The sequence below is a fragment of the Gopherus flavomarginatus genome, chromosome 1 (genome assembly GCF_025201925.1).
Source record: "Gopherus flavomarginatus isolate rGopFla2 chromosome 1, rGopFla2.mat.asm, whole genome shotgun sequence".
Taxonomy (NCBI): Eukaryota; Metazoa; Chordata; order Testudines; family Testudinidae; genus Gopherus; species Gopherus flavomarginatus.
Window position 1 is genome coordinate 201,282,366 of NC_066617.1, and position 23,121 is coordinate 201,305,486.

A 23,121-nucleotide genomic window follows, 5' to 3' on the forward strand; every position below is an offset into this window, starting at 1 on the left:
CGCGTGCGCGGGCAGGGGGGCTCCTGTCAGACACACCGGGACGCCGCGCACGGGAGTTTCCGAGCCCGCAGCTCCGTGGCTAGGAAGCAGCGCTGAGCTCAGCGCGCGAGGAAGAAGCGATGTGTGGGAACCAGGAGGGAGGTGCCGGGCCCTAGAAATGTCCAGCCGGGGGTGGAGAGAAGGGCGGAGGGGGGGCACTTCGGGATTGACTCCCGCAGGCTCTCACGGGAGCCGTGCCCTGGGGAAGGGCTCGTCTCTTCCCCTCACACACAAACACGCACACGCAGCAAAGCGCTGTGCCAGGGACTAGTAATTGCTGGGACTTCCTCTTGGGGGAAACTGCGCGGAGGCGCGGGCTCGGTCACGGCGGCGCTCGGCTCCCTCCCCGCTGGTGCTGTGGGCAGCGCGCTCTAGTCCCGGGAAGGACGGGGCGCTTGCAGGGGAGGTGGCTGCTGGGGAGGACGCGCTGCCAGCTGGGGGCCGGGTTCATCATGTGACTCCCCCGGGCTGCAAAGACCCCCCCCCCCTCCCCGCACCATGAGTGAACTGGATGCTGGGCAGCATCCAAGCCGGAGACAGGTAGAGCCCGGGCTGCTTCTCAATCTCCTGTACTGCGTGTTCCTAGTGGGGACCAAGGAAATCGAGGCTCTGACAGACTTCTCAGGTAAGGCAGCGTGGCCATGCCCTGCCCAGGGCTGGCAGAACCCGCCTGGGGCTGGGAGGAGACAGGGACACTGAGTAACAGGTAGACACCTCACTAGCATGCACTGGGGGGAAGGGACTAGCTTGTCTGCCTGCCCAACAAGCAGGGTGCATGGCCAGGATCGGGGGTGTGACTAGGAGGGGCTCCTCAATACAGTGCGTGCCCAGCACTGGCTCATCAGCAAGGTGCATGTCCAGGATTAGGGTGCCCAGCTCTCAGCTCAGCGGGATATGTGCAAAGGGCTAGGGCAGGGTGTGTGCCCAGCAGGGATGTGTGCATAGGATTAGGGTGCATGTCTAGGAGTAGTTAGGTGAATGTCTGGGAGGGGCTCATGAGTAGAACATGTACCCAGGGCTGTGGTGCACCCTGGAGTGGTTCCTCACTAGGGTGCATGCTGGGGATTAGGGTGCATGCTCTGGTATAGAAGTATAATGATAGATAGATAGATGAGAAGACTGGGACATTTTACTTTGGCTAAATTTCTGATTTTGGAATCAGTGAAGCTTCTGTTATCATTGCTTTGGAAATCACATTTAGGGGTTCAGTTTTAGCCTTTGGGCCTGCATTGGACATAGATGTTAGCTGTACAAAGCTCACATTTAGACACAGAGCAAAGATTAGTCAAAGGGAGAACACTGGCTACCTCTTCAACACAGATCACTTAAAAGGAGAGACCCATTAACTGCAGCATCGAGCAAGATCATGCCCATCCTGACAGGCTGTTAGGCCAACACCACAAAAGTTAATAAGACCATGATTCAGACCTTCTAGTGCTGTAGAATTACTTAAAGAGGAGGACATAGGAAGAGGGAGTTAAGGGTTCCAGGGAAGTGGCATGGGAAGCAGTGTGACAACTTTAACCATTCAGTACGATCAATCTTTTTTCAAATAAAACTATTGAGAACACAATTTGGTAGTGAGTAAAGGCCTGTTCCAAAGTCCATGGGAGTCAATGGAAAGACTCTCACTGACTTCCATGGACTTTGGATCAGGGCCTAAGTGAAGATATCATACAAGGTCAGTTCTGAGACCAGTGGACACACCAGTCCCCCATCAAAATGACATGTGGCTGATAATGCAAGGGAACTATTTCATAATGCAAAATTTAAATAGCTTTGGAAATTGTACTGATGCTGCTGCTTATTTTCAGCAGAAAGAAAGGACAACATTTCTATTGAAGATTACTATTTCTGTTTCATTTCTTTTGTTATATGACAGAGAACATTTCATTGTTGTTATGAAAGTACTTAGAAGATCAGCTGTTTGCCTTTGTATATTTAATAATATGCTTAGTGTTCCCCTCATAGTTGCAGCCTTATCAAACTGTAAGCCAGTGTTTTCTCCTATGGCAGAAGGTAAACGTCACAATTAAAAAGCAGAGTCCAAATCCTAATCAGATGCACTGGGACAAAGTTAATACATCATCAATAATATTAATACATTATTATAAATATTAACATAGTTAATGTTAATTCTCTTTAAAATGCTGGTGGGTGGTTGTGCAGAGGCTGGATGTGTTTATTTTCTCAGATGTAAGAAAAATAGTTGGTACTATTGTTTTAAATTGAATAAAAGTGAAAATCCTTTTCCTGAACAAGCATTCCTAAATTGTAGAGAACAAAATAACAGATTTATATGTTATATTTCTACCCTTAGATTTCTTTCACATGTAAAAGGCTTTTAAATACTTGTTATCTTACTCTTAGCTGTTTTGTGGCTTGACTCCCAGTTATTGGTAGTAGTACTGGAGTTACTAACATAACTGTCTATAAGTAAGAAAAAAAAACAGAGTTCACATTTTCCATTTCTAATAGCAACTGAATGCAAAAATATCCCTAGATCCTCTCACAAAAGACTATTCAAAACTTGAAATTAAGTTATTTAGATAAGGAAATCCAAGATAAATTTCAAAAGTACTTATGTATTCAGTATTTCATTGTTCATAGATCTATCCAAATAAATGAAATTAATCAAGACAATTCCCCCCACCCCAAACCCAGAATCCAGCATTACAAATATGCCATACAGACAACTGTGTAAGTAAAATGTAGATTAGCCTCTTAAATTGCAATCTATTGCCAACAGGAACTGGTGACATTTGTAGGCATTACTATTTGCTCACATTTTTTCTTAATGCAGGGATGTGATCCATAGTGATAAAGAAAAAAATCAAAATGTTAGCGATCCCTTTAAGGGAAAAAAGAATGCTATCCAGAACAATCCAAGCAGGTTTTTCACTAACTCTGAATTAGTGAAACTTACAACAGGTAGTGCAGACCAAAAGCTGTCAGAAAATTCTCAAGAAGTAAGATGAAACCTGTAAATGCCATCCTGAGTCTGCTTAAAACTAATATACCTGTTAAGGAGCTGCAGGCTATGCAACAGCAAAGGCAAGTACTGAGCTTCTAAAGTTGCTGACTTTCCTTATACTTTCCCTTCCTTCCTCAGCAAAAGCACACAGTTGATTTTCTTAAGCCTTGTTGAGTTTGTGAAAACAAATCTACCTCTTTTAAAGAGACAGTACACTATTGGCACAAAGACTTGTAAGAAACAAAACAATCTCTCTCTGGTAGAGGTGACCTGTGCCTGCTGATAGGGCCCCCACCCGGCCCACATGTCCCCTCTGCTCTCAAGGACAGATGTTAAAAGAAGTTGTGCTGATTTACATCAGCTGAGGAGCTGGCGCTCAGTGTTTTGTAATCCACATGCATGTTCACTTTTTGGAGAAGGTGAATCTAACAGCAAAATCTCCATGCGGCCTGGTGTGCATTTCCTTTTGAAAACCATGTCACAGCAAAAGAAACTGAAAGAGTCAAGGGGTCATTTAAGTGTTCCGTACAGCTGGATCCAGTAGTGAGAGATTAGTGATGCACATGGAGTTGGAAGGAAAGTTGCTTAAGCTTTTTCTCCTCTTCACAGATCTTGAGCTTTTATACTCTGATTATCAGGTGGCATACTTTCTTGGTTCACTGATCTTTTCACTCTGTGTGATTCTAGCATCAGATCTCTACCTCAGCAGCCCCAAACTGAGCTGACTCTCTCTCCTCCTTCTCCTGGCATGCTGATGATTTCCTCTAATCACTTCCCAGCCTGCTGTGAAAGCCTGCATGAAACAACAGTACATTTACCCTTTCCTTTTTTAAATACATTAAATTATGCTGTCAGTACTAACCTGGAAATTGTTTAGTCCTTTGTTGGTCACAGGACCTAATTCTCCCAGCACATGCAAAGGTTTGGAGCATAGAGTTAGACTTATACAATGGAGAGATACACAGAAGAACAATAAGAACGAGGAGTACTTATGGCACCCTAGAGCCTAACAAATTTATTTGGGCATAAGCTTTTCTGGGCTACAGCCCACTTCATTGGATGCATGCAGTGGAAAATACTGTAGGAAGATATATATGCACAGAGAACATGAAAAAATGAGTGTTGGCATTCCAACTATAATGAGACTAATCAAAAGGCTCTGGGTGTAGCCAGACAATGGCCCGAGTACACCTAGCCAGGCTGGGAGACAACCTACACACCATCTATCTACAGTATATCCATGGACATATATGCCCATACTCCACTAGGGAAGTGCAGCTCACGATAGGTGAACACTCGAGGAAAGTGTGGGTCGGGGTAGCCTCTGCACTAGCTTACGCAGTGATTCTGGGTCAAGACGTGGAAGATTTTAAGAAGATTATGAAATCCTGGGATAATGACCTGCTGAGGGAAGAAGACCCCCAGGGAGGGACCCCCGAATCCCTGGGGTCAGGAAACCTAGCTTGAGTCAGGGATAAAGAGGACCCCAAAGAGAACCTGTCACAACTGGAACCACCACCAGGGAGGCAAAAGGCCCCTAGTCTCAAGACTGGGATTTGCTGATGACCAAAATAGATTTTATAAGTGTGCAGAAGGAGGACCTGACTCTGAGACGGGCATATGAGCATCTCACAGGCATGAACTGGGAAGTGGCAGACCCATGGCTGCTGCAACTATGTTCTCACTTTGAGCTATGGGAGGAGAGAATGTACTGGATGGCCCAGAATGCCCAAACAGGAGAAATACAGGTGCTAGAGCTGGCACATACAATACCCTGTATGGGTCAGATTCGGCAAGAGAAAACCTTCAACTAGGTAGCCCTTAGGTTTTACTGGCTGGGGATGGAGAAGTGAAGGATTATTGTGTGTCATACCCCGAGTGCCTCCCAGCCAGGTCCACAATACTCCTGAAAGCCCCGTTCGTCACCCTCCCAATGGTTGGGACCAACTTCAAAAGAATCGGCATGGGTCTGGTGGAACCGCTCGAGAAGACAACAGCTGGGTACCAGTACACTGAATGATAATGAACTATGTCAAGGCCATCCCTCTTTGAGCTAGCACAGCCACTCACATCATCCCCGAGCTGCTGAAGCTATTCAACCGGGTCAGGGTACGAAAGGAGATCTTAACCGATCAGGGGAGCAACATGATATCAAAATTGACAAAAGAACTACGTGATCTCTTAAGGATTAAGACCTTAAAGATGTCAGTCTATCACCCTCAGATGGACAGGCTGGTGGAGTGCTTCAATCAATCCCTAAAAGGGATGCTGAGGAAGTTCATCACCTAGGACCCACGACATTGAGATCAGTTGCTCTCCCTCCTTTCTACTATTCATGAGGTGCCTCAAGCTTCCATGGGGTCCTCAACATTTGAGCTTCTGTATGGGAGACTACCCCATGGGGTGCTAGACCTCCTCCAGGGGATGTGAGATGAGCAGCCACCACTTAAACACAGTGTGGTCCAATACATCATCTGCTTGCAAGAGGATTTGGAGAGGTTAGGGGCATTTTCCCTGGGAAAACTTGCTGCAGACCCATGAGGAACAAGAATGAGCCTACAACAGAGGGGTCCAGATGAGAGAGTTCAGGCCCACAGATAGGGTCCTGCTGCTCCTTCTGACTTCAGAGTCGAAACTGATGGCTCAGTGGCAAGACCCATTCAAGATGCTAAGGAAAGTAGGGGCAGTTAATTATGAGATATGTCAGCCCAGAAAATGATGGGAAATACAAATTTAACATGTCAACCTGCTAAAAGCCTGGTGTGAGTGGGAGATCCTCCTCATAGCACCTCTTTGCCCAGGCTGGAACTCGGCTCACGCATGCCCCCAGAACAAGACACTGGACTGATTCCACTGGGAGAAGACTTTCAGCCAGAGCAAGAGCGCCAGCTGCGACAGTTGATGAAAGCCTTCCCCTCGGTGTTCGCTGCGCTGCCAGGGCGTATGCACCTGGCACAACATCACAGACACCAAGCCAGGGGAAAAGGTCCAGGAGAACCCCTGTCTCCTGCCAAGGAAGATGTGTGAGGCAGTCCACTAGGAACTGCTGACAATATTGAAGTTGGGGTAGTCGAGGAGTCCCATATGAGTGGACGAACTCCATTGTGCTGATACTGAAAACCAACTGGTCAATCTGCTCCTGCATCGATTTCTGGAGTATGAATGTTATATCAAAGTATGATGTGTACTCTTTGGCCCGGGTCAATGAGCTACTAGACAGACTGGGGACCCCCAAGTATACATTTACCCTTGACCTAACAGAGAGTTACTGCCAGATTCCCCTAATTGCCTAGTCACAAGAGAACACTGTCCTCTCCACGCTGTTTGGATTATACCAATTTAAGATCATGCCCTTTGGCCTACATGGGCTGCGGCCACCTTTCAGTGCCTAATGGATTAGGTGCTCTGCCTGCACGGGCAGTATGCTACTGCATACGTTGACAAAATTGTCATTTATAGTCAGGACTGGAATGACCATCTAAGCTTAAGGCATGTGATAGTGATATTGCAGGCCCTCCAGGAGGCAGGGTTAACGTCTAACCCAGCCAAGTGCAAGCTGGCCAGCTGGGAGGTGACATATCTGAGCTACCTAGTTGGGGGCCGGCATCTAAGGCAGCTAGTCAGCAAAATGCAGGCCCTAGAGCAATGTGCTATACCATCCACAAAAAAGCAGGTGCATCACTTCCTGGGCCTTGCTGAGAACTACAGATTCTTTGTTCCTAATTTTGCCACCATTGCAGCACCCCAACCGATCTAATAAAGGACACTAGCCTGAAGATGAGGTGGTCTGTGTCCTGAAATAAGGCATTCTGTGAGCTCAAAGAACAGCTAAGCCAAGAGCCAGTGCTCACACACCCTGACTTCACCAAGAGGTTCATGCTTCTAGCTGAGGTAGGGCTAGAAGCAGTTCTTTCCCAGGACATTGATGGAGAGGAGCACCGGCTGTACCTCAGCCAGAAACTGTTCCCACGAGAAACATCCTACTCGGTCATTGAGGCGGCGGCTCTGGCAGTAAAATGGACTGTGGACACCTTAAGATATAATTTGTGGAGAAACCCCTGTCTCTTAGTGATGGACCATGCACTGCTACCGTGGCTGCACTGTGTGAGGGTCGCCAACCCCAGGATCATGCATTGGTACCTCTCCTTACAACCTTCCAGATATGTCACAGGGCTAGGAAGGACCATAAAAACACAGACTTTTTTTTCCAAGAGATGTGTGTGTGTAAGGGGGAGGCCTGCAAGGTCTGCAAGACAATACCCCAGCACCGGATCTGAGGGGGGAGGCTGTGTGACAGTGTGTATAAAACTCTCTCTGGACAGAAAAAGGTTAAAGAGCAGCTCTGAGCTCAGGAGGCCTTTCCCCCTCCGCCTTTGCTGAGAATGCTCCATTGGAGGTGGGGTTTAAAAGAGAGCCGGACAGCTCAATTGGGCATAGACAGGGCAGGGAGAAGGACCCACTCTGTGAGTTGTGGAGGAGGAGGATGTAGCCAGATCCAGACCGGGAGAAGGCATGCTGATGAGTGACAGCTTTTATGGGTCAGAGGTGGGTAGGCAAGCCTTGAGATAGCGCTTGCAGGGACAAACTGCCAAATGCCATGGGAAAGAGGAGGTAAGAAGTGGCCCAGGAAGTCTAACTTAGGGCACGCCAAGGTAAAAAATGCTGGACTGGCCTCACAGGGTCCTGAGTTGACACCTGGTGGAGCAGGAGGGCCTGGGTTCCCCTATCCATCCTATTGCAATCACTAGGTGGGGTGGCAGCCAGTGGCGGTAACCACTAGATGGCAGACAGCGAACCCATTCACCACCCTATTCTCTCGAATTCTGCTCATGTAATATTTTTACTGGATCACCTCACAGTATGAAGGCAATATAATTTACACAGGATTTGTCCCTTTCTTTTTCATAAGAGTCACATTGGCCTCTATGGCTGTGGGTGGAATTTTCAATTTCCACACATTTTGTTACCACAAATCAAGTTTAGACATGGTTTTGCTTTTTCTGTAACCCCTCTAGGGTTACGTAGTCATATATGCTTGTTCCCACACTATTCCTTAGTCTGGCTTTCAAATACAGAAATAGGGTTTCTCTAGGTATCTCTTCATTTTGTGAACAGTGTTATCTGAATAATACATGTTGTGAAAATCCATGCCCCCAATGTCAGGGTTCTAAACCACTTAATTGGGTAGAGAAGGTTGAGTATCAAAAAATTTAATGTCACATTTTGGAAACAGGACATATCTCATGTAGAAATTGTCCATATGGAGATGTCAGATACATTGGTTTAAAGATCTACATAGTCTGTACTTCTTTAACAATTGTTTGATGCAAACATGCTGCATCCTGTATGTAACATGAACTGCAAAATAGAGAATATTTGTTCTGATGTCTGCTATCCTGATGTCATTTTTATTTTAGTGAAATCCCATCCATATATTTAAATACTGGGAACTGAATGCCCAGGCTTGAAAAACAAATGTAGGGTCTGATCCAATGCCCAGTAAATATAACAGGACTCTTTCTTTCCATTGACTTCCACGGGAACCAGATTGGGCCTGTGGCTAGAGAGCTCTTTTCTTCCCTCTTAGCTATTCACCAGAGGAAGTGTAAGGCCCCAGTTCTGTAAAGCATTTAAGCACATACACAAATTCATCCCCATTCAGCAAAACACTTAAACAGGGGTTTATCTTTAAGCCCATGCTTAAATGCTTTGCTGAATAGGGATGGTTTGCTGAATCAGGGCCTAAATCAGAGGTCCCCAAACTTTGGGGCACCTCCCCCTAGGGGGACACGTAGGAATATTTGAGGTGGGACCTGGGCCAGCCTCCATGAGGGGCGGCAAGGGAGCACCACCAGCCCCACTCCGGTCCCAGCTCTGCTTTGCCCCCAGCCCTGTTCCGGCCCTGCATCCAGTCGTAGCCATGCTCCCAGCCCCAGACCTGCCCCCATCTGTGGCCCCAGCCTCGAACCCCTTACACCTGTTGTCCCCCACCATCCCTAGGAGCTACAGCCCTGCTCCTTGTCTGGCTCCCTGTAGGGGGGTGCAGACAGGGATAAGGGGTGTCTGTGTGACTGTGAAGAGTTTGGGGACCATTGGCCTAAATGCCTATTATTTCATCAGTGGTAACGTGCAACTTTCATATCTGAGAATGGGTCAAAATCCACTTAGAAAAGCGAAGACTTCTATTTTGCTAAACCATCCCATTTTTGAGAGCCACCATCACAAACACTTAGTTCTTTGCTCATTAGTGAATGCTGGAATTGTGGTGGGTCACAAGGGTTTCAAGAAGGTTGTGGGCATCTGACCTTTATATACGGAATGATCTCCTTACCCTAGTTCATCAATCAACCACCCTCTCTTCATTCAAATTTATTCTGGAAACCCATTTCTTCTGTGTAGCCTCCAAGAAATAAGTCTGTAATAGAAAACCAAAGGAATCTTAATGGAACCTCAGGATGTGCACACATCGAAAGGGAGTAATCATGGGATCTTCTGTCTGGGTTGGATAATTATTTGGGGGGTGGAAGAGGCAAAAGAAGCAGTCTAGTTTTGCTAGCTCCAACCTTTTTGTCTTAGTTCACTCACAAAGACATCTGTTTTTTCAAGAACAGTTCAGGCAGAAATAATCACTGCTTTAACAAATTAGGCTTGGCCTTCTACTCCAAGAATAGAGAGCAAATGGAGTCAATGAAAAGTAAACAAAAACACTCAAGAAACATCAGCTGACCATGCAATCTTCCTGCACAATAAGTTTCCATTAATTTCCATTAATTAACACAATCCAGATTCTCCAAAACACAAAGAAAGCAAAAAGCGACAAAGAGTCCTGTGGCACCTTATAGACTAACAGACATAGTGGAGCATACACTTTTGTGGGTGAATACCCACTTCGTCAGACGCATGTAGTGGCCTACTGCATGTATCCGATGAAGTGGGTATTCACCCACAAAAGCTTATGCTCCACTATGTCTGTTAGTCTATAAGGTGCCACAGGACTCTTTGTCGCTTTTTACAGATCCAGACTAACACGGCTACCCCTCTGATACTTTACACCAAAGAAAGCAAGTGAATGACATTTTATTTGGTGCTTTTAATAAAGTGCTAAGAATTTCAATGGCCACATTGATGCAGCATTTGTTTTGTTGACTTACCGTGTTAGCAGGAGATAGAATCTTGTATAAATCCACTGAGTAAATTCTGTTGACTCATTGTGGTAAGTGATGCTTGGATCTCAACCAAAATATTAAGAGAGATAGTAAGAGATGTAATTTCTTGATATTGTTTGAAAAGGTTAGGTGCAAATGTTGGTTGCTATATTTAAAGGAAAACATTTGTTCCATGTCAATAAGAAAGGGATGCATACTTCAGAGTTCTGGTCTGAGATGGTCTGAGGTTGTGGGATGTCAGATTTGGTTCTGTGAAACGTGAGGGTTTAGTTAGATGTGGGGGTTTTGTGTCAGGCCCATCTCTATATTTTTTGAGTCTGCGTTTTAGATTGTTAATTCCTTGAGACAGGAACTTGCTTTATTTTTGTGTCTTCTAATGCATTGAGCAGATTGTTGGCACATAACAAATTGTATATTCTGTAAGTCAAAGGAGAAACAAATTTCATAAAACAAATTTGTTGATTAGCTCCTCCTGCCTTTATACTACAATTCAAGCTGATAAACTTCTCAGTGGGATAGGACTTCCAGGTGACCTCAGCTTTATTAAGGAAAGTGGGTACTAATTCCATAGAAATACTAATCCCATTTCTTATGCAATATATTTCACATTTCTCAATAATGTTCTCTAGGTTTATAACCAACCACTGCCCAAGAAAATGCACTTCAATCAGTCACTAACGATCAGACTTTTTTAATCTTCCAGCCAATCAACAATTATAATTAAAATATTTTTCTTTGTCACCAAATAGAGAAAAAATATTATATTGTCTTAGAGAGAACTGGAGAGGCACGGTTGTGCCTTATTTGTTCAGCATTGTGAGTCACTTCATCTGAATTTCTGTGCATTTTAAGAGAGTTGTTTAAAAGATCTATTGTGCAGCTTTTGGCAACAAAAAGAATACTAGCACTGTTTGGACATTAATTTAGAATTAATTTTAAAACATAAGTTGTAACATAAGGCCTGATGCAAAATCCATTGAAGTCAGTGGAACAATTTCCAAGGATTTCAGTGGGCTTTGAATCAGGGCCCTAAAGAACTGTAGAATATTTTTTTAAATTTATATTTGTTTTATTTGTTCACACGCTGGAAGACACAAGTTAGATTTTCAGAATCACTTTGCATTTTTGGACCACAGCAGAATTTTTAGTCTTTCAGTTTATCCAACCTAAAGTTGAATTGAGTAAAAAAATGTGAAGCCAATTGCTATGCTAATGAAAGTAATTCAGCCATGAAGATAGCGTTTCGGCCTTGATCTAGTGTACTGTTAACTGACATCTCCTCTGCTGCGGGGACTGTAGGCCACCCTTGAAAGGGAATGGATTAAGTGATCCCATTCCTCACCTCTAACTCATGTGATCCTATGTCATGTGAATTTTAGAGGGTCAGATATAAACTAGGTCTGTTTAAACCCTGCAGGGTTTCGTTCACAATGGTGTTTGCAAACTGAACCCTGCATTGTGTTTCTTGAGGGATTGATCCCTGCAAGATTGCATGGAGTTTCAAGTTCACAAACCCAAATTTTCAAATAAATATTTTCCTCCAGACTCTAGGATCCACCTACTTAAAATCTTTTGGGGTGTAGTGGTTTCCTGCTATCTCCTGGACATGGTTGCCCCCTTCCTCAATCTTCAGAAGATGATGTCACCAGCTATGTATTTCTTTCATCTTTTATTTACCAGGGTTCTAGCCAGAGCTACTGCCCTCATATACTTGAGGGTAAGATTGAGGTCTTGAGGCAAGTTCATTCCTGATATAACTCCATTGGATCCTCTATTTTGACTTCAGTGGAGTCACACCCATGATGAATTTGGCCATCAAACTTTGACATGTAATCAGAGTTATGATATGTCAGATAATTATGATCCACAAGACATGTTCATGAAATAAAGGAGGAGAAATGTTTTCCTTTAGGAAAATGCACATTGATAAAATATTTTACTGTAGCTAGTGACTATAATCTTTATTGCTAGAGTTGACTTGGATTGCTGCACCTATGGTAAACCACTTATTTTTAATATTTGCTTATGAACAGCCTGCTCCTCCAGCTCTCCTTGAGGTCAATGGCAAAACACTCAGGATCTGGTCCTAACAAAGCAACAGAGTCAGAACGTAAGATCTGGAACTAGCATTTGCTGGTTGCAACTCTGCTGAGTTCTGGACTAGACATCTGAGAACAGAGTATTCTATGGTCACCAGTTTACCATTGTGCTTTCAAAGTGAACATCTGCCTGTTACAAAGGGTTAAGATAACACCAACTGCTGGCACAATGCCTAAAATTAAAAATAAGACGATTATACAAGCATTCTTTCCCTTGCATGACAACACAGCCTCTCATGTTGCCACTGTGGGAATGGGAATCTCCAGCCCACGCAGCTCTGAGGGACTCCATAGGGATTCCAGAAATGTTTACAATCCATGGTGAAAACAAAAAGGATAGCGTTAGCTCCGTGTTGCAAGTTGTGGAGAGGCGGGGGGAAGAATCGTATCTTAAAAACTAAGGACATGGGAAAACTTAAGTAAAGCTAATGAGTATATGCAAAAATAAAATCTAGCAGAGTGGGCACTCTGGCACTATGCTCAGTGCTGTACAGAATGTGGAGTAGACAAGGTCCCTTTCCAAAGAAGATTACCATATTAGACTAATACTTTTTAGGATGACTTGAATTATGCATCCTGGAAAACTGCTTTGGGGAACTTGGGGGAAGAAAGAAGCAAATTATGGAACAGACAAATCGGAGTGCTCTGAATTCCTGGAAGTAATGTTTTTCATGGAGGACTTCCCCCTCTGTCCTAAGCATTAATATTGAAGAGAATCCTCTATATCTATAGAAAGAGCCTAAAGAACCCGTGGGTGATGGACTAATAAGAGTTACATTGACTCTTTACTAGCTGAGAGGTCCCTTTGTGAAGAATATTAGCTAATTTATAGGCAATGAGAAGGAAGGTCCCTTGCTACATACATCACAATCAAAAGAGTTAATGTACATATATAGATCCTGATTCTCCTCTCACTTTTCCACTTATACCAGTGTAAAACTGATCTACACTGGCATAAGTGAGAGATGAAACAGGCCCTTTATGTCTGCCACTACTAATTTTTTTTCCTGGAAACAGAGCTGATGAGAGGAGCATTCCCATTTTACCTGCCAAACCTGTACTAGACAAAGCTTTCTTTTATCACTGGACACACCGCTGCCATCTCCAGCACTCTCTTCTTGCATAAAGCCTACTTCTATAACTGGTTCTTTTTAATTCGGGGGGGAGAGGGAGGAGGTTTTACACTGCACACTCAGTTCCTCTTCGTGCCTGGCTGTTATCTTTCATTATTGTTATTAATATATATTATTTGTATTTGCAGCAGTGCCTACAACATGCTAGGCTATCTAGACCAATATGAAGACATCACCGTTCTTAATGAGAACCTTAACTTTGCTTTGATGGGCAGAAATCTTGAAGCCATCTCTAACCCCAAACTTTCTTTCCCTCTTGCTTTTCAGACCAGGATTGCATGCCAGTTTCAACCTGCTCAATTGCCACCTACTTTGCATATGTACAACAAGCATGTGCATGCACAAAAGCAGGGATTTTCATGCCCACAGAGTTAGATGGCAACTATCCATATAGCTATCCAGTGCACACGCTCAAGTCTTTGATTTACACATGTGTATGTGGTAGTGCCTGCCGTAAACTGTCACGCACTTGAACACGTAATCTCAATCTGAAAATCAGTACTCTAATGTCTTGAGTATGATAGTTCCTTCTTTTACATTCTCCCTAAATGCCTGTTCTTCAAACTTCAGGTGTCCAGAACTCTGCAGCCAAATGACTTTCTCACTCCAGGAAGCAGGAACACTGTAACAATCTAACCCTCTGTCATTTCTAGTGGCTTTGTAGTTTTTTCTAAATCCAATATATATTCTCTCTCCATGGACATGTTTCATGCTACCTCTCTGTTTGCTTGCCTATTTCTTGTCTATTTCACTCATCTCCTCCAATATTGTCTTCCTCTCTCTTACCTCCAGATGTAGGGAATCACTCATTCATTTATGCTGACCTTTTTACGGCCCTTTTCCCCTCATTCATCCCCTGAATTACTTCCCCACTTCAAATTTCACCTTAAATCCTTTGTTTTATTGTAATGAAGATTAACTTTCTCTGAAAATGGTTTTATGACTTCATGAGTGGAGATCACTGTATGCTACAATAGTACTGTCTTGTAGCACAGTGAAACCGAGCCAAGTAAACCTTAGCCACTTTCATTTCAGCACTGCAAAGGGATGAAGCTGCAGCACAAAGTCTGTGGTGTTAGCTAGTTAGAGCCACCAGAAATGGGCAAGCAGCCTGTACAGAAATTATAATTCTTGGAGCAATATTAATCGATTATCTTAACACTGCTAAACAGCCCTGCACAGTGTTCCTTGTGGGGCAGCAGTTGCCACTGCAGACCAGCTGAGAATCAGTCACTTTCTGGTAACTTAGTGGGAAAAATCCTGACCCCTTTGAAGTCAATGGAAGTTTTGCCATTGACTTCAAAACGGGACCAGGATTTCATCCTATCTCTCTGCATATCAATAACGGAAATGTCGCTGGGTAGCTTTTGCTAAAAATTCACCCACGGAATAGCAAGTGTCCAGAGATAATTCTTCAAGAACTCATTAATATTTCAGTTGTAGTAGAGCTTATCAGTGGCTTAGTCATCACTGGGAGAGTTCTCCCCTTCTGAGTCTGTCAATCCTGCCCATACAATTTTTACTGGCTGTTGGCACAATTCTTGGAAAAACTATAGGGTCTGATGGAGATTTATAAAATGGATTAGCTTTTTGGGACTCCAGCAATAATATGTGAGGTATTTCAGTCTATTTTGATCTGAAATGAATTAGCATCTCTTAAAAAATGGAGAACAAATTACTACGCTAATCAAGCTACATTTAACTATGAATTATAACCAATATAATAAACTTACATAAAGGCCTGATTGAGAGAGCTACTAAATGCTGTGGGCCTTTCATATTCAGGCTCTAAAAATAAATGTTTGCAGAATGCATTCTTGATAAAAAGGCATTCTATTAGGAAACAGATTACTTTTAATATGTGCCAGGTATTGTCCTCAGAACTCATGATTATGTTCTGACAGTGCCATTCTTCACTAAGAGGGAAATGCACCCCAGTGCAGTGAGCCTGCACAAAGCTTATGCATCACTTTAACCTTATTTCAAGAGAGAGAGGTGGTGCACAGGTCTTATGCTGGCCACCTACACAGAGGTGAATTAATTCCAAATGGAATGATGTTGTTCTGGATAAGAACAAACTATTGAATTCCAATGCTTTGTATTGTCAATTACAGTATTGGTGCTATTTTATGATGCACTGGATTTGTAAGTGAGTGTTTCCAGACTTTCTGATGTTTACATTTGTAAACTACAACATTCCAATTTCCAGACCTTCAAACTTAAAAATAAAGTTCTCCCTGAATTTCCTGACTTTCAAAGTTTTTTAAATTAACTGCTACAGAAGTCTAAGAATGTTATTTTAAATTGAGAGATCTATTTACAATCTTAATTCTATTTAAGCAAGGTTGGTGGTTTTGGGCTGGTGTTGTCTTTATGGTTGATCAGTGCCATGTCCTCTTTACAATAAGAAGTGACAGGGAGGGGCCAACTTGTCAAATCTCTTCCTAGCTAAAGCTCAGACCCAGTATCTCACCTTCATTCTCCTCGACATGCCAGCCACCTTTGACACTGTGCTCTTCTTGACATCTTGTTCTCTTAGCTTGTATAACTCTGTCCTTTCCTGGTTCTCCTTTCACCTCTCTAGTCACTCATTCAGCATGTCCTTTGGAGGATCCTCCTCATCTACCCTCCAGTTGTCTGTGGGAATTCCACAGGGGCTGATCTTGGTCCTTTTTTCTTCTTCCTCCAAACCTTATCTCTGGTCATTTTATTTGTAAACACAAATTTAACTACCATCTCTATGCTAACTTGTAGATCTACCTCTCTACTCCAGAATTGTCTCCTTCTGTCCAAACTAAAATCTTGGCCTAGTTACGTTCACAGCATACACACAGAAACGCTTAGTTACATTCACAGCATACACACAGAAAAGCCAAACAAAAAAAATACTGCTTACAAAACTATAACACTGCTTTATTTCTTAGAATGCAGGTAACATATGAGAACCCAAAACCAAAGAGTGACAAAGCAGGCTGCTCCCTAAATCAACTCAGCTGTCTGGCTGCAGACTGATTGCTGCTCCCAGATCACACACTTCACTACAGAGTTCCCTAGCCTGCAAGCAGGACCATTCATTCATTCCTCACACTCTTACAGTGATAGATTGCAATTTCAACACAGTTCTCAATACACCAGAGGCCTCTCTCTCAGACATCCCCTCATGGGATGTCTAGCCATCAGATCAAGTTCAACATGGCTCAGGTCAGGTGGAGCTTTGAGACTGCTGGATGTGGACGCAAGAGTGTGACTGGGGGTGCTACAGCAGCTGTTGCAGCACCTGGCCTTGGCCTGGGGAGCAGATAGGAACCGAGGTGATCAGGCCAGGGGTGGGAGCAACTACCCTGGCCCAAATCCCCAAGACCCTTCTTCCCAACCTAGTGCCAGCTGTCTCCCTCCTTCAAATCTTCAGTAGCTCCCTTCACATGCCATGCAGAGCACCACTCTGCTCCCCCTCCTATCCCTGGCACCCCAACTGTCCCCATCTCCCCACATGGGACACCCATCTTAATGTTCCCTGACATCCCAACTTCCTCCCATTCCCTCTGAGTCTCCCTGCTCCCCATGTTGGTACATTTAGGTTTCCATGTGCGTCTCCACCCCTCCCATTCAGAGCGACCTTCTGCCACTTTTAGATGGTTTTCCTAGTCCATTGCTTTGACTATGTCACACATTTCTTTGAATCCCTCCATTGGCTCCCCCTTTGCAATTGCATCAAACATAAGCTGCTTGTTGTCTTTTTCAAGGCTCTTCACAGTCAATCCCCCCTATCCATCATCTCATCCATCATCATGGTGTCGAGCCTTGCCTCCACTCGCCCCATAATAACAGCCTTCACTGCTGACTTGTTACATTGTCAAACAAGCACCTTTGTGCTTTCTCCCATGCTGCCCTTCTTGCTTGGGAGGTGCTCCCCATAAATATTCACAAAGCTACATCATTGTCCCCCTTCAAATCCCTCCCTAAAACTCTCCTTTGCCATGATACCTACAGAAACACTGGACGATGGTTAGGTTGCTGGTGTGCTAGGACCACACCTGTTCATGCTGGCCAATACTGGGTCGTTATTTATTTGTGCTCCCTCATCTATCTGAATCCAGCTGTTGTCTCTAATCGTATACTTAGACTGTAAACGCTATGGAGCACGGATATCTTTTTGTTCTGTTTGTACAGAGCCTAGCATAATGGGGTCATGGTTCATGATTAGAGCTCCTATGGTAAAAATAATTAATAATAATTAATAACAACAACAACATAACAACATAATACTGTAGCTCAATCTGCATGTATTTCATGCTTTATCTGTGTAGTGTAGTGAATTTTAGTCAGAGTTCTTTGTCAATACGGTGGACACTGTAACTAAGCTGGTCAATTCTGGAAGAAAGGATTCAGCTTGGATTTCACATGTGCCTTTTGAGTCCTAGTAAAAAGTTGCATTCAGTTACTGACTTGTGTTACGCAGTAGGTCACACTAGATGATCACAATGGTTCCTTCTGATCTTAAAAATCTTTGCACCTATAAATCAATTTATGATGCTATGTTTCGGGCTTAACTTCTGAGTAGGTTTGTACAGGTTTTTAGGTTACTTTATACACAGTGTAGCCCATATAATGCTTATAACTGTATGCTTTGAGCCAACAGGAAAAGTCATTTTCCTTAAAGCCTAGTTGCTGAAGTCACATTATTACATTGGACTCTCTACTTTCATTTGTGAGAAGGGGGAGGGAGGGAGGGAAAGGAAATTTCTAGCTCTCATGTTTCAGAAAAAAACTTGAAAATATGAACCCTGATGTCTCAAAAACCAGAAGACAAATCAAAAGAACCCAACATTTATTATTTTTAAAAATCTTGATTTTTAAGCATATCTCATGATTTTGAGGGCCTGACGCGTGAGTTTTGTATGCTTGGGTTCTGCAATACTATCCCTGTCAGGCTGGCTATGTCTCCCAGTTTAGATTTGTTTTCAAAATATACTTTTATATAACATACGACCAGCAGAAATACTTCCATCATATTAAACAAAAAAGAGACATCTTATAACACAAATAAACATTCCCCTATAATGTTTGTAATAATTCAGACAACACTGCAGAGCCTGTATCAGAACCCAAAGTGAAACAACTTGACTCTAAAGCAACGTGAAACTAACCAGTTGCCTACGTTCATTGTCCTAGCGCAGAGAACTGCAGAAAAGTAAACAGAGATCATAAAGACTGGCAAGTCCATTTAATTGCTAAAGTGTTCTCTCTCTGAATAATCCCAGCTGTTATTAGTTACAGAGATAAGGACATTTTTTCTAACCTGACATTGCCCTTTGGTTGGAGTAGTTGCCTCTAACAAAATTGGTCTCTGCACAGGATTATGTAAACAATACAGAAGCACATTTTGTCACTGAGGCACAGCCCTGCATTAGAGGTGTCATGAAGTCACACTTCCTGGGGAAGTTGAAGGAAGCAATTGGAAACTGCTACTGTCTGCATGGCCCGCCTGGGAGACAGCAGCTTTCCTGGGAATGTTATTCCGCTCCCTGCAAGTTGCATGGGCCCTTTTTAAAGACACCATAATAGAGGCCCAACTTCAATGTATACCCCAAATTAAGAAACACAGTAAAAGAACTAAAAAAGAGCCACCGTGGCTTAACAACCATGTAAAAGAAGCAGTGAGAGATAAAAAGACTTCCTTTAAAAAATGGAAGTCAAATCCTCGTGAGGCAAATAGAAAGGAGCACAAACACTGCCAGCTTACGTGCAAGAGTGTAATAAGAAAAGCCAAAGAGGAGCCTGAAGAACGGCTAGCCAAAAACTCCAAAAGTAATAAGAAAATGTTTTTTAAGTCCATCAGAAGCAGGAAGCCTGCTAAACAACCAGTGGGGCCCCTTGACGATCGAAATACAAAAGGAGCGCTTAAAGACGATAGTCATTGCGGAGAAACTAAATGGATTCTTTGCTTCAGTCTTCATGGCTGAGGATGTTAGGGAGATTCCCAAACCTGAGCCGGCTTTTGAGGGTGACAAATCTGAGGAACTGTCACAGATTGAAGTGTCACTAGAGGAGGTTTTGGAATTAATTGATAAACTCAACATTAACAAGTCACCGGGACCAGATGGCATTCGCCCAAGAGTTCTGAAAGAACTCAAATGTGAAGTTGTGGAACTATTAACTAAGGTTTGTAACCTGTCCTTTAAATCGGCTTCGGTACCCAATGACTGGAAGTTAGCTAATGTAATGCCAATATTTAAAAAGGGCTCTAGAGGTGATCCCGGCAATTACAGACCGGTAAATCTAACATCAGTACCGGGCAAATTAGTTGAAACAATAGTTAAGAATAAAATTGTCAGACACATTGAAAAACATAAACTGTTGAGCAATAGTCAACATGGTTTCTGTAAAGGGAAATCATGTCTTACTAATCTATAAGAGTTCTTTGAAGTGGTCAACAAACGTGTGGACAAGGGGGATCCAGTGAACATAGTGTACTTAGATCTCCAGAAAGCCTTTGACAAGGTCCCTCACCAAAGGCTCTTACGTAAATTAAGCTGTCATGGGATAAAAGGGAAGGTCCTTTCATGGATTGAGAACTGGTTAAAAGACAGGGAACAAAGGGTAGGAATTAATGGTAAATTCTCAGAATGGAGAAGGGTAACTAGTGGTGTTCCCCAAGGGTCAATCCTAGGACCAATCCTATTCAATTTATTCATAAATGATCTGGAGAAAGGGGTAAACAGTGAGGTGGCAAAGTTTGCAGATGATACTAAACTACTCAAGATAGTTAAGACCAAAGGAGATTGTGAAGAACTTCAAAAAGATCTCACAAAACTAAGTGATTGGGCAACAAAATGGCAAATGAAATTTAATGTGGATAAATGTAAAGTAATGCACATTGGAAAAAATAACCCCAACTATACATACAATATGATGGGGGCTAATTTAGCTACAACGAGTCAGGAAAAAGATCTTAGCGTCATCGTGGATAGTTCTCTGAAGATGTCAACGCAGTGCGCAGAGGCGGTCAAAAAAGCAAACAGGATGTTAGGAATCATTAAAAAGGGGATAGAGAATAAGACTGAGAATATATTATTGCCCTTATATAAATCCATGGTACGCTCACATCTTGAATACTGTGTACAGATGTGGTCTTCTCACCTCAAAAAATATATTCTAGCACTAGAAAAGGTTCAGAAAAGGGCAACTAAAATGATTAGGGGTTTGGAGAGGGTTCCATACGAGAAAAGATTAAAGAGGCTAGGCCTCTTCAGCTTGGAAAAGAGGAGACTAAGGGGGGATATGATAGAGGTATATAAAATCATGAGTGATGTGGAGAAAGTGGATAAGGAAAAGTTATTTACTTATTCATATAATACAAGAACTAGAGGTCACCAAATGAAATTAATAGGTAGCAGGTTTAAAACAAATTAAAGGACGTTCTTCTTCACACAGCGCACAGTCAACTTGTGGAACTGCTTACCTGAGGAGGTTGTGAAGGCTGGGACTATAACAATGTTTAAAAGGGAACTGGATAAATTCATGGTGGCTAAGTCCATAAATGGCTATTAGCCATGAAGGGTAAAGAATGGTGTCCCTAGCCTCTATTCATCAGAGGATGGAGATGGATGGCAGGAGAGAGATCACTTGATCATTGCCTGTTAGCTTCACTCCATCTGGGGCACCTGGCATTGGCCACTGTCAGTTGACAGATACTGGGCTAGATGGACCTTTGGTCTGACCCGGTATGGCTGTTCTTATGTTCTTATGAGCAAGTGGATGGAAAGTGTGCAGAGCCAGGCCCCCCAGGAACAAATCAGTGGAACTGAGTCAGCATGAGGGGGAGGTCTGCTGCACTTTGTAAAGGACTGCAGTGACTTATTTCCTCCTGGAGTTAAGGAGAAGCAGAGAGATAATTGTGGCTTTCTGAGTCACCATCCCTTCCCAGGGTTGCTGTGTGTAGCACCCCTTACACAAGGCGAGACATTCAGTCTCAATATAGCCCTCTAAGAGGTGAAAGGCTGTGTGTGTAGTACTCTGTGTAATAATAAAAATGCACGTCTACATTGTCTACCATGTGAGTAAAACAATCCAGATACCAGTACGTCACCACTTTTCTTATCAAAGGTTAGCAGCCAGTTTCCATGACTATTTTTATCCTTTATTGTGTGCAAATATACAATCATTTTAAATGCCACTTTGAAGGCTGGAGAGCAGGATTTCTTTTTGTGTCAGTCCCTTTAACATTCTTTTCTGAGAGAAATCCACCTGCTTATATAAAATCAGAGCAGATTTTTAAAAAAGCATTTTTAGAACTGAATAGTTGTGGTTGTTGCCGAAAGGTGCTTAGATCCTGGATTAGGAATTTGCAGGATCAAAGTTGCAGTTAAGATGCCAGGGAACTCATCCAAATCACAACATCACTGATATTCTTTAGGGAATACTGGGCTGTTTTGTACACAGCACATTTGGTTCCAAGTAACTTAAAACCTAAAGGATTGAAATGATTACACTATGAGGCCAAATCTTTCATGGTGTTGAGCATCCAGGATGCATGTTGGGCCAGATACTCATTTACACTATCGCTCCTTTACACCACTCTGGTAGTGTAAAAATTCCTTAAAGTAGCAGTAAATTACATTTAAGGCCCCTTTACAATATTAGAGTGGTGCAAAGAAGCCACAGTGTAAATGATAATTTGGCCTATCCTCAGTACAAGCCCAGCACCTCTCAGGTGGCCTCAGCACCTTTTGGCATTGGGCCCACAGAGAAGTGTCTTGAGCAGGGAAGATACTTTATTTTTGTACAATTTGAGTAGAGAAAAGCTCTTGTTTAACGAGAATGTTTTAAAAGAGAATGTAGAGCCTGATCCTGACAACACTTTTTCATGTGAGCAGCCTCGCTGACCTCAAAAGGACAGCTCACACAGGGGAGGGGCTGCAATGATGGGGTGAAATCCTAGGCTCCCTGAAGTAAATGCCTAAGCTCCTGTTGACTTCATAGAATCTTAGGGTTGGAAGGGACCTCAGGAGGTCATCTAGTCCAACCCCCTGCTCCAAGCAGGACCAATCCCCAGATTTTTACCCCAGTTCCCTTAATGGCCCCCTCAAGGATTGAACTCACAACCCTGGGTTTAAGTAGGCCAATGCTCAAACCCCTGAGCTATCCCTCCCCCCAACAGGGTCAACAGGGTCAGGATTTCACCCCATGTCTTTGGTGCTATGGGAGATGCCGGACTGGCAGCCTGGCAGACTCATGCCCTCTGTTTACCTTACAGTAAAGACAGTGCAAACTCCCCCATGCCTCAGACTTTTTCTGGACTTACCAACTCTAGGCATGAGAGGGTAGTTGAGTCTTCATATCCCTACAGCCCTTGGCCAGTATGCTGATTGCCAACAAAGGTGTCACTTCAGATGTTTGTCTTTAGGAATTAGATGAAGAATGCCAAATCATTTCACATAAACCACTACACAGCCAGCGGATAGCAATCGCTTTTGCTGGCTATTAACCTACATTAGATCTGATGCGGTGACCTAGATGTGAAGGGTCTCATATCTCTTCTATAAGCCATCTATTCCCTTATGAAATCTATCCCTAGGGCAATTAAATATAGAGGTTTGATTTGTTTCTAGCCAGGGGTTTTCTACCATACGCTCTGATTCTGCTCTCACTGAAGTCACTGGAGCTTTCAGTGGAAGCAAAATTGGGCTCTTAGTGAGTTCTAAGGGTGA

At 43.3% G+C, this 23,121-nt stretch overlaps 1 protein-coding gene across 2 annotated transcripts in view; it reads left to right on the plus strand.

The window, feature by feature from the left end:
* Positions 1-221: 221 nt before the first annotated feature.
* Positions 222-23,121, plus strand: part of EVA1C (eva-1 homolog C) — a 71,679-nt gene continuing 48,779 nt past the window's right edge. For both annotated transcript variants that reach the window (XM_050959720.1, XM_050959710.1), the window contains exon 1: positions 222-664. In XM_050959720.1, the coding sequence (XP_050815677.1) occupies positions 538-664 (127 nt within the window). In that variant the 5' untranslated portion in view covers positions 222-537. The remainder of the gene's footprint in view (positions 665-23,121) is intronic.